At 43.4% G+C, this 12,506-nt stretch overlaps 1 protein-coding gene across 7 annotated transcripts in view; it reads left to right on the top strand.

The window, feature by feature from the left end:
- ptpra (protein tyrosine phosphatase receptor type A) overlaps positions 1-12,506 on the top strand; it is a 313,384-nt gene that overhangs the window by 192,413 nt on the left and 108,465 nt on the right. For all 7 annotated transcript variants that reach the window (XM_043700933.2, XM_043701012.2, XM_043700779.2 and 4 more), the window contains 2 exons: positions 5,489-5,525; positions 10,749-10,846. In XM_043700933.2, coding sequence (XP_043556868.1) covers positions 5,489-5,525; positions 10,749-10,846 — 135 coding nt within the window. The remainder of the gene's footprint in view (positions 1-5,488; positions 5,526-10,748; positions 10,847-12,506) is intronic.

Genomic DNA, 12,506 nt, shown 5'->3' with positions numbered 1-12,506 from the left:
GTTGGTTCGTCCGGGTGGCCCAGAGGTGCTCTCTGAATCGCTCCGCAAATAGGCGGCCTGTCTCCCCAATATAGAGGAGGCCACACCGGCTGCAGCGGATGCAGTAGATGATGTGGGTGGAGGTGCAGGTGAATCTGTGGCGGATATGGAAGTTTCCTTTGGGGCCTTGGAGAGAAGTGAGGGGGGAGGTGTGGGCGCAAGTGTTGCACCTCCTGCGGTTGCAAGGGAAGGTGCCGGGAGTGGAGGTTGGGTCGGTGGGGGGTGTGGATCTGACAAGGGAGTCGCGGAGGGAGTGGTCTCTACGGAAAGCTGATAGGGGAGGGGAGGGAAATATATCCTTGGTGCTGGGGTCTGTTTGGAGGTGGCGGAAGTGACGGCGGATGATGCGCTGTACATGGAGATTGGTGGGGTGGTAGGTGAGGACCAGTGGGGTTCTGTCCTGGTGGCGGTTGGAGGGGCGGGGCTCAAGGGCGGAGGAGCGGGAAGTGGAGGAGATGCGGTGGAGGGCACCGTCGACCACGTCGGGGGGGTGTTAGTGTAACACCTTCCACCCCAACCTCAAATTCACCTGGACAGTCTCGAACTCCTCCCTCCCCTTCCTAGACCTTTCTGTTTCTATCTCAGGCGACCGAATCAACACGGACATCTACTACAAACCAACCGACTCCCACAGCTACCTGGACTACACCTCCTCCCATCCTGCCCCCTGTAAAAACGCCATCCCATTCTCCCAATTCCTTCGTCTCCGCCGCATCTGCTCCCAGGAGGACCAGTTCAAAATACGTACAACACAGATGGCCTCCTTCTTCAAGGACCGCAATTTCCCCCCCGACGTGGTCGACGGTGCCCTCCACCGCATCTCCTCCACTTCCCGCTCCTCCGCCCTTGAGCCCCACCCCTCCAACCGCCACCAGGACAGAACCCCACTGGTCCTCACCTACCACCCCACCAATCTCCATGTACAGCGCATCATCCGCCGTCACTTCCGCCACCTCCAAACAGACCCCAGCACCAAGGATATATTTCCCTCCCCTCCCCTATCAGCTTTCCGTAGAGACCACTCCCTCCGCGACTCCCTTGTCAGATCCACACCCCCCACCGACCCAACCTCCACTCCCGGCACCTTCCCTTGCAACCGCAGGAGGTGCAACACTTGCGCCCACACCTCCCCCCTCACTTCTCTCCAAGGCCCCAAAGGAAACTTCCATATCCGCCACAGATTCACCTGCACCTCCACCCACATCATCTACTGCATCCGCTGCAGCCGGTGTGGCCTCCTCTATATTGGGGAGACAGGCCGCCTACTTGCGGAGCGATTCAGAGAGCACCTCTGGGCCACCCGGACGAACCAACCCAACCAACCTGTAGCACAGCATTTCAACTCCCCCTCCCACTCCACCGAGGATATGCAGGTCATTGGACTCATCCACCGCCAAACCACAACAACCCGACGGTCGGAGGAGGAGCGTCTTATCTTCCGACTGGGAACCCTCCAACCGCAGGGGATGAACTTGGACTTCACCAGTTTCTTCATCCCCCCTCCCCCCACCTTGTCTCAGCCGGATCCCTCCAGCCCGGCACCGCCTTCCTGACCTGCAGTCTTCTTCTTGACCTCTCCGCCTCCATCCTACTCCGACCTATCACCCTCACCTTGACCTCTTTCCACCTATCACATTTCCAACGCCCCTCCTCCAAGTCCCTCCTCCCTACCTTTTATCTTCTCCTGCTGAACACTCTCTGCTCATTCCTGAAGAAGGGCCTGTGCCCGAAACGTCGAATCTCCTGTTCCCTGGATGCTGCCTGACCTGCTGTGCTGTTCCAGCAATAAAGTTTCAACTTTGATCTCCAGCATCTGCAGACCTCACTTTCTCCTTTGATCTTTATGTCATCATTGTCTACAGAAATAGTGCCAGAAGACTGGAGGATAGCAAATGTTGTTCCTTTGTTCAAGAAGGGGATTAGAGACAACTCTGGTAATTATAGACCCATGAGTCTTACTTCGGTTGTGGGTAAAGTGTTTGAAAAGGTTATAAGAGGTAGGATTTATAATCATCTAGAAAGGAATAAGCTGATTCGGGGTCGTAAACAGAGTTGTTTTGTAGGGTAGGTCATGCCTCACAAACCTTATTGAGTTCTTTGAGAAGGTAACCAAACAGTGGATGTGTGTAAAGTGGTTGATGTGATGTATATGGATTTCAGTAAGGCATTTGCTAGGGTCCCCCATGGTAGGCTATTGCACAAAATACAGAGGCATGGAATTGAGGATGATTTAGCAGTTTGGATCAGAAATTGGCTTGAAAGAAGGTAGAGGGTGGTGGCTAATGGGAAATGTTAATCCTGGAGTTTAGTTACTGGTGGTGTACCGCAAGGATCTGTCTTGGAGCCATTGCTGTTTGTTATTTTTCTAAACAACCTGGATGATGGTGTAGGAGGATGGGTTAGTAAATTTGTGGATGACACTGAGGTTGATAGAGTTGTGGATAGTGCAGCAGGATGTTGTAGGTTACAGAGGGACATAGATAAGCTTCAGAACTGGGCTGAGAGGTGACAAATGGAGTTTAGTGTGGAAAAGTGTGAGGTGATTCATTTTGGAAGGTGCAACAGAAATGCAGAGTACTGTGCAAATGGTAACGTTCTTGATAGTGTAGTTGAGCAGAGGGATCTTGGTGTCCATGTGCCTAGATCCCTGAAAGTTGCCACCCAAATTATTAGGGTTGTTAAGAAGGCATACTTTGGAAGGAGAATGAAGAGTACTGGGCTAATGTTTGCTTTTATTAGTGGAGGGATTGAGTTTCGGAACCATGTGTCAAGCAGATGTACAACTCTGGTGCGGCCACACCTGGAGTATTGTGTACAGTTCTGGTCACCGCATTATAGGAAGGATATGGAAGCTTTGGAAAGGGTTCAGAGGAGATTTACTAGTATGTTGCCTTGTATGGATGGAAGGTCTAATGAGGAAAGGCTGATGGATTTGAGGCTGTTTTCCTTTGAGAAAAGAAGGTTGAGAGGTGACTTAATTGAGTCATACAAAATAATCAGAGTTAGATAGTGTGGACAGTGACAGCCTTTTTCCTCCGATGATGATGGCGAGTACGAGGGGGCATAACTTTAAATTGAGGGGTGATCGATGTAGGCCAAATGTCAGAGGTAGCTTCTTTACTCAGAGAATGGACCAACCCTATCCTTCGTATAATGCGGTGACCAGAACTGTACGTAATACTCCAAGTGCAGCTGCACCAGAGTTTTATACAGCTGCAGCATGACCTCATGGCTCCAAATCTCAATCCTTCTACTAATGAAAGCTAACACACCGTATGCCTTCTTAACAACCCTATCAATCTGGGTGGCAACAGACACAGAGATCTCTCTGCTCATCTACACTATCAAGAATCTTACCACTAGCCCAGTACTCTTCATTCCTGTTGCTCTTTCCAAAGTAAATTGCCTCACATTTTTCCTCATTATCTCCATTTGCCACAGGTCTGCAGCTTATCTATGTCCTTCTGTAACCGACAACATCCTTCGACACTATCCACAACTCTACCAACCTCAGTGTCATCCTCAAATTTGCTAACCCATCCTTCTATGCCCTCATCCAGGTTGTTTATAGAAATGACAACCAGCAGTGAACCCAAAACAAATCCTTGTGGTGCACCACTAGTAACTAAACTCCAAGATGAACATTTCCCATCAACCACCACTCTGTCTTCTTTCAGCTAGCCAATTTCTGATCCAAACCGCTAAGTCACCCTCAATCCCATGCCTCTATATTTTGTGCAATAGCCTAGCATGGGGAACCTTATCAAACACTTTACTGAAATCCATACACACATCATCAACTGCTTTACCCTCATCACTTGTTTGGTCACCTTCTCAAAGAACTCAATAAGGATTGTGAGGCATGACCTACCATTCACAAAACAGTATTGATGATCCCTAATCAGCTTATTCCTTTCTAGATAATTAAAAATCCTACCCCTTATAACCTGTTCTAACACTTTATCCACAACCAAAGTAAAGCTCACTGATCGATAATTACCAGGGTTTTTCTACCCTCCTTGAACAAGGGAACAACATTTGCGATCCTCCAGTCTCTTTTGACCCAGTAGGATGCCCAGTGTACATTTTTCCTTATGGGAAGGATTAGAAATATGGGGCAAACTTTTAAATTAGGTGGTCTTTAAGAACAGGAGGAATTTTTTTTCATTGAGGGATGTCTAGCTATGGAATGCTGGTCACCTGGGGGAGATGGAAGTAGTTATTGAATACTTCTCTTTCAGAGGAAAATTGATTCATTAAGGGAGGAGTTTGGTATTAGGATAGGAAGAAACGTGAGGTTTGGGCCACTGTCAGATCATTCATGATCTTGTTGAACAGCTATGCAGGGTCGATGAATCAAATGGCAACCAATTGCTCTAATTTGTATGTTTGTGATAAAAAGAACCCTCGTAAAATTGAAGTTGCTGGGAATCGTGAAATCTACAATGTTTGATATTGCACCTGGTACAAAGGATAGTTACGCTTGTTGGAGGCCAGTCATCTTAGCCCTATTAGGTGTAAGTGCTTAATTGCCTTTTTAGCATCTGCATAATCAGTTGCTTAGTACCATTTATGCTCATACAAATTATAAGAGCAAAGAAAAGCATTTCTCATCATAGTAATCCAAGCTGTATTCTTCCAGATTTTTTCAGTCTTCTGTTTCTTTGGGAGCAGAATTTATAATCTTTCTTTAATTAGCATAAGAGTATTTTGATCAAAGACCATAGGGCTGTTTTGTTATTAGAGCGAAACGGCTTGGTGATGTTTTAATCTGAGATTATCACACCTCTGATGAGGAGGAGTAATTGAGAATGAGTGTCCTTCAGGATAACCTCACCTGGTGCAGGAATTGAACCCACATTTGCATCATTCTCCTTCACAACTACTGAGCTAATACTTTGATTAACAGTCTGATTTTTAGCATACAACATAGAAGTAAAGTTGGTGGCAGATTTGAATAAGGGTTAAAAAGTTTTGAAAACAACTGTTGTACAATTTCTTCTGTTTGCCATGGACTTTCTCATGGCTTGCTCTTGTTATGGCAAAATGAGAGCTTTAGTGAAATGTCTAATTTTGTGGGAGAAGAACATTATACTCATAGAGCCAACAAAAATTGTTGCAAGGTTTTTATGAATTGCCTAAAACATTCTCAATCCTTTGGTAAATTTCAGTGATCGATGCATTGACTGCTTTCACTTCATCGAATTTGATGAATGAGTCAATTCTACTCTTTCTCCATTGCCTTTCTTTCCATAGAGTGAATTCAATTGTTGCATTTAGCATGAACCTGTTTAATTATTAATTACAATTGTCAATTTGTAATTGTTTAGTACACTAGTACACTGCACCTCACAAGATTGTTATTTATTTGGGGATGAGACACAACGGACGTCTGCATGATTTTTTGTTATATCAATACCTAGTAATGTTCATCTTTTATTTTTAAAAGGGCTATCAAGAGAAAAACAAGTTTATAGCAGCTCAAGGTAAATCATAAACATATTTAAATGTAAAGAATTTTTCAATATGTAATTTCCTGCATGTAATTCTGTCTGTTATTGAAATGCTGAGTGAATGATTGGTCTCGAATACCTCCTAAGGTCTATTGCATCACAGTTGCCAGCCTTCAGCCAATTCAACTCATTCTACTTGTAATCAAGAAACAGTTGAAGGTACTAGATCCTGTTAAAAATTACAACACCAGGTTATAGTCCAACAGTGAAGGAACAGCACTCAAAACACTAGTACTTCCAAATAAATCTGTTGAACTCTCATCCGATGTTGTGTGATTTTTAACTTTGTTCACCACAGTCCAACACCGGCACCTCCACATCAGTAGATACTGGAAGACCTGTGATTCCCTGACAACATTTTGGCAGTAATACTGAAAACTTGTGCTCAAAACCTAGCTGAGGCCCTAACCAACCTATTCTAGTATAATTACAATATTGGCTTCTACTCAGCAATATTCAAAATTGTTCAAGTATATTCTGATCAGAAAAAGGCTGGAAAGCATCAACCCAGCCAGTTACCATGCCATCAGTATATCATCAGCAAAGTGATGGAAAATGTTATAGCAGCACTACTAAGTAGCACTTGGTGAACAATTCCCTGCTTACTGATTTTCAGTTTGGCTTCCTCTAGCCACACTCAGCTTCTAACCCCATTACAGCCTTGGTTAAAACATGGACAAATTAGTTAAACTCCAGAGCGAATGGTAAGATGACTGCCCTTGATATCCAGATAGCATTTGACAAAGTGTATATTACGGAGTCAGTGGGGATCAAGGTAAATTCTCTGCTGTTGGAGACGTACCTAGCAAAAAGTAAGACCATTTTGCCAATCATCTCGGGTGCAAAATATCACTGCAGGGGTTCCTCAAGATCGCCTCCTAGGCATACACATCTTTAACATCTTCACGAATGGTCTTCTGACCATCATTAAGTCTAAAGTGGGGATGTTTGCTAATGATTGTTCAGCACCATTCACAACTCCTCACACACTGAAACAGGCCAAATACAACAAGATCTACACAACAAAAACCAAAAGAACTGTGGATGCTGTAAATCAGAAACAAAAACAGAAATTGATGGAAAAGCTCAGCAGATTTGGCAGCATCTATGAGGAGAAATCAGAATTAACATATAGGTGATCCTTCCTCAGATCTAGACAATGTCCAGGCTATGCTATAGACAATACTGTGGCTATAAGAGCAAGTCAGAAGTTGGGAATTCTTTGGCAGCCAACCCATTTCCTGACTCCTGAAAGGATGTCCACTACCTACAAACAGAAGTTAGGAGTGTGTTGGAATACTGCATTTTCTACTTTGCTAGAGGAGTGTAGCTCTAACAATCCTCAAAAAGATTGTCACCAACTAGGACAAACAGCCTACTTGATTGATACCATATTTGAAACCTTCAGCATTCATTCCCTCAGTGTGTACTATCGACAAGATACTTTGCAGCGATTCACCCAAGCTCCTGAAGCAGCACCTTCCAATCCTGCGATCTGTACTGGCTGAAAGGATAAGGGCAGAGAGATGTGGAAACACCACTACCTGCAAGCACTCCTCCAAGTCTCACACTGTCCTGGCTCAGGAGGTTTACCAGGTTGATTCCAGGGCTGGGAGGACTGTCATTCACAGTGGTTTTATAGCTTGAGCTTGCACTTTCTGAAGTTCAGAAGAATGAGGAGGGATCTGCTTCACGTATATAAAATGCTAAAGAGGATTGATAAAGTGGATGTTGAACAGATGCTCCCCCTTGTGGGACAGTCTCGAACAAGAAATCACAGAGAGTGAGAGGAGGTAGGTTTAAAACTGAGATGAGGAGAAACTTCTCTCAGAGGGTCATGAATCGGTGGAACTCACTGGTCTGGAGTGTAGTAGAGGCAGAATCAATCAATAGATTCAAGAAAGAAATAGATATGTTTCTAATGAAGAGCGGGATAAAGGACTATGGGGACCAGCAGGAAAGTGGAGTTGAGACTTGGATAAAATCAGCCATAATCATGTTAATTGGCGGAGCAGGCTTGAGGGCTGAATTGCCTAACTCTGCTCTGAATTCCTATGTCCTATGTTTCTATGAACTGTACAAGTCGTTCTGCTGTAATATGCATTTTGTTAATGCGAATTTGCTGTAACACAAATGAACGTGATGAATTGGGGGCGATTTCTAAAACACAATGGTTTAAAATGGTGGGCGGCACGGTGGCACAGTGGTTAGCACTGCTGCCTCACAGTGCCAGAGACCCGGGTTCAATTCCCGCCTCAGGTGACTGACTGTGTGGAGTTTGCACATTCTCCCCGTGTCTGCGTGGGTTTCCTCCGGGTGCTCCGGTTTCCTCCCACAATCCAAAAATGTGCAAGTTAGGTGAATTGGCCATGCTCAATTGCCCGTAGAGTTAGGTGAAGGGGTAAATGTAGGTGAATGGGTCTGGGTGGGTTGCTCTTTGGAGGGTCGGTGTGGACTTGTTGGGCCGAAGGGCCTGTTTCCACACTGTAATGTAATCTAATTTAATCTAAAACGTGTTGGCTGATACGCAATTACATTGCTAACACTTAAATAGTTGTGTGTAAAGCACGATTTTTCTATAGTGCAGTGTTGCACAAGAACACAATCATTGTTTTAAGGAAGAACTACCTGTATTGCTATACCTTCAATGTCAATTGGTCAAAATCCTGGAACTGCCTCCCTAACAGCACTCTAACATAGCTCCCTAACATGACCATCCTCTAACATGACAGCTGACCATCCTCTCAAATGCAATTACAGGTAGTTAGAAATTAAAAGAAAATAAACTTAAAATGGTAAATTGTTTAAGTTATCTGCCTTATCTACCTATATGTTTTTTGTTTGATTTATAGAATATGGTGTTATAGCACAGAAGGAGGCTATTCATCCCATCATATATAAAGCTATTTGGCTAGTTCCATTTTTCTGCTATTCCCCATTGTCCTATGTTTTCTTCTCTTCAGATAATTATTTACTTTCATTTTAAAAGCCACAAGTGAATCTGGCTCTGCCTACCCCTCTGGTAGTGCAATCACAATGCTAATTATGTGTTGCGCAAAAGCATTGTGTTGTGATAAATTTGATTGGAATCAAATAATAAGGAAGTAATAACACATTTGAAAACTCATAAATAATCAAACAGAGTCACTGCAGCTTCATGAAACGAAAATCATGCCTGACTAATTTCTTAGAGATTTTCAACTATTTCTCAACAAGAGTGGATAGAGGGGAGCCAGCGAGTGTGTTGTATTTGGACTTGACAACAGGTTAAGTCATAAGATAAGAGCGTATGATGTTGGAGGTAGTGTATTGGCGTGAATAGAGAATTGGCTAATGGGTAGGAAACAGCTAGTTGAAGGATTCTTTCTTTCAGGTTATCAACTTGTAACCAGTGGGGTTCCACAGTGATCAATATTGGGGCTGTAACTGATTTGGAGGGAGGAAGCAAATGTACTGTAGCCAGGTTTGCAAACGGCACAGAAACACAGGTTGTTCTGCTATAACATACATTTTTTCAGTGTGAGTTGCCTGTAATGCAATTGACAAATTGTGGATTTTGTTTGGATAACACTGATATAGCAATTTTCTATAAGCAATCTTCTGCAGTGCGATTTTCTATAGCGGTTTTCCATATAGGGATTTTCTATAGCACTAGGTTGCTGAGGAACACAACTGTTGTGTTGTAGCAGAACAACCTGTAGGTGGAATGGCAGATTGCAAAAGGGAATCGAGTAGTTTACAGAGAGTCATTGGTAGATTAAGTAAGTGGGCAAAATATTGGCAAAATGGAAAAGGTGAAGTTCATTTTTGAAGGGAGAATAAAAGGCAGTATCATTTAAATAGAGTCATAGAGATGTACAGCACGGAAACAGACCCTTCGGTCCAACCCGTCCATGCCAACCAGATATCCCAACCCAATCTAGTTTCACCTGCCAGTAGCTGGCCCATATCCCTCCAAACCCTTGCCATTCATATACTCATCCAGATGCCTTTTAATGTTGCAATTGTACTAGCCTCCTCCACTTCATCTGGCAACTCATTCCTTACACGTACCACCCTCTACGTGAAAAAGTTGCCTTTTAGGTCTCTTTTATATCTCTCCCTAAACCTCTAGTTCTGGACTCTCCCGACCCCAGGGAAAAGATTTTGTCTATTTACCCTATCCATGCCCCTCATGATTTTATAAACCTCTAAAAGGTTACCCCCCCAGCCTCTGACGCTCCAGGGAAAACAGCCCTAGCTTATTCAACCTCTCCCTATAGCTCAAATCCTCCAACCCTGGCAACATCCTTGTAAATCTTTTCTGAACCCTTTCAAATTTCACAACATCTTTCCGATGAGAGTGAGACCAGAATTGCACACCATATTCCAGCAGTGCCTAACCAATTTCCTGTACAGCCACAATATGACCTCCCAACTCTAGCTACAACACAAAGGGAGTTGTGTAAGACACAAAGATAGCATACAGTTGCAACAGGTAATCAGCCAGCCTAATGGAAGTTGGCCCTTATTTTTCCGGGGTTGAGGTATAAGAGTAGGCAAGTCTTACTGCAATTGTACGAAGTGTCGGTGAGATCACATATGGTCCCTTATTTACGGAAAGGTATCAATTCATTGGAGGTAATTTAGAGAAGGTTCACCTGGTATGGAAGGATTGTCTCTGAGCAAAGGCTAAACGGGTTGGGACTCCACTCACTGGAATTTAGAAGAATGAGAGGTAATGCCATTGAAACATAAAGGATTCGTAAGGAGCTTCACAGGGTAAATGCTGAGATGACTTTTCCCCTTATGGGCAAATCTAGGACGAGAGGGTATAGTCTCAGAATGACAATTTAAGACTGAGATGAAGAAAAATTTCTTCTGAGAGGATGGTGAATCTTTGAAACCCCTAGCCACAGAGCTGTGGGTGTTGAATCCTTATGTGTATTAAGGCTCAGGTAGATATTTGATCAATACAAGTGTCAAGGGTTACGAGGATAATGCAGGAAAGTAGAAATGGGAAATGTCCGATCAGACATTATCCTATAGCAAGTCAGAGCAGGCTTGAGGGGCTGGATGACCTATTCCTGTTTGTGTTCTTATTCTGATATAATTTTTTTTTTCCCTTTTACCTTAACTATCTTATTTTCACTGAGAGATTGGAAATGAAAGGACATGGTGGATAATTTATGCTGTTTCCTTTCAATTATGTTTCAGGGCCAAAGGAAGAAACTGTGAATGATTTCTGGAGGATGATATGGGAGCAAAACACAGCAACAATTGTCATGGTGACAAACCTAAAAGAGAGAAAAGAGGTAATACTGTCATGACATTATTTGGGATCAGTGATGCATTTCACGTGAGAAATATATGCCCTTTCTTCGATTTGTCTCAGTCAAAGAGAGATACCTGAGGAGATACGTTATCTAAAGACATTAAATGCACATAAAACATTTATAAAATGATCAAATAAGCAAACTGTACATAGTCCTGAGACCAACAAACAGATCATTCTTACTTTCTGTATACAGAAAAGTTTACTCCTTGTATCAAAGTTCATTTTCTGGAAAACTGGATTTGTTGTGAGCATTCTAAGGGCAAACTTTGATTAAAGTAATAATTACCATGTATTTTTCTTTGGGATCTTTGGCTTGCATACTTCGTATCATGCTCACACTGAAATTCATAGCCATATCACTCAGTTATGTGATAGACAAAATGTCTTTTTAGTTTTTCCACAGCAGCATGTCCTGATGAATGCCATTTGTGTTGTTCCTGCATAGCAACAGCATGAAATGGCTGGCTTCACTTGTTGCTCAATTTGATAGTCTCGTCCTAGTACTTAACGTCTTGACAAATAAATTTAAAAATAACAGATGAGTTGGCTAGATGGCTAGTGTAGTTCAGAATAATATCACCGCTGACATGGCTTCAGTTCCAATTCAAATTAGGGTAGACTTGGAACATGCCTCCAACACTAACCAGAGCTACCAAGAAAAACTGATCAGGATCAACAATCAGCAGACAATAATTAGGCCAGAATTTCTGAAATGGATTTCAAGTTTCACTTTGTCCAATAGCAGCATTCATCCACTTGACAGCATTACAAATTTTATAATTAAGTGTTCAGAATTAGATTAAGTATCAGTTGTAATTTAATGTGTTTATCAAAAAGGGCAAATGTTTATTAGAATACATAAAATGTCGGCAATGGACAAGTGACCAAAATAGAAAAAGATACGACTTGCATGTAATTATTTATCAAAAGTACCTGATATCTGGAAAGCTATGCCGTTAAAACATATGGAAGAATATCCAATCCAACAAATCAAGCTGAACTTCTTGAAACCATTGTTGGTAAGTTTGAGGTCTACACAGTTCTAAATGGCTGGCTTCACTTGTTGCTCAATTTGATAGTCTCGTCCTAGTACTTAACGTCTTGACAAATAAAGTGTAATCGGCAGGGATGCCATCGACGTCCCTGCCGATTACACTTGCAGGAAGTGCACCCATCTCCAGCTCCTCCAAGACCGTGTTAGGGAACTGGAGCTGGAGTTGGATGAACTTCGGATCATTCGGGAGGCAGAGGGGGTCATAGATCAGAGTTATAGGGAAGTAGTAACTCCAAAGATGGCAGATAGATGGGTGACAGTGAGGGGCACTGGGAGGAAGCAGCCAGTGCAGGGACCCCCTGCGGCCGTTCCCCTCAAGAACAAGTATACCGTTTTGGATACTTGTGGGGGGGATGACTTACCAGGGGTAAGTAACGGGGCTCAGGCCTCTGGCACGGAGCCTGTCCCCGTTACTCAGAAGGGAAGGGTGAAGAAGAGCAGAGCAGTAGTAATTGGGGACTCGATAGTTCGGGGCACAGATAGGCGGTTTTGTGGGAACGAGAGAGACTCACGTTTGGTATGTTGCCTCCCAGGTGCAAGGGTACGTGATGTCTCTGATCGTGTTTTCCGGGTCCTGGAGGGG

Source organism: Chiloscyllium plagiosum, unplaced genomic scaffold, assembly GCF_037043375.1.
Source record: "Chiloscyllium plagiosum isolate Xiang-an unplaced genomic scaffold, Cpla_swu_hap1 HiC_scaffold_1, whole genome shotgun sequence".
NCBI classification, from domain to species: Eukaryota; Metazoa; Chordata; class Chondrichthyes; order Orectolobiformes; family Hemiscylliidae; genus Chiloscyllium; species Chiloscyllium plagiosum.
The sequence above is the reverse complement of the archived record's forward strand: the minus strand, read 5'-3'. Positions and strand labels throughout refer to the sequence as shown.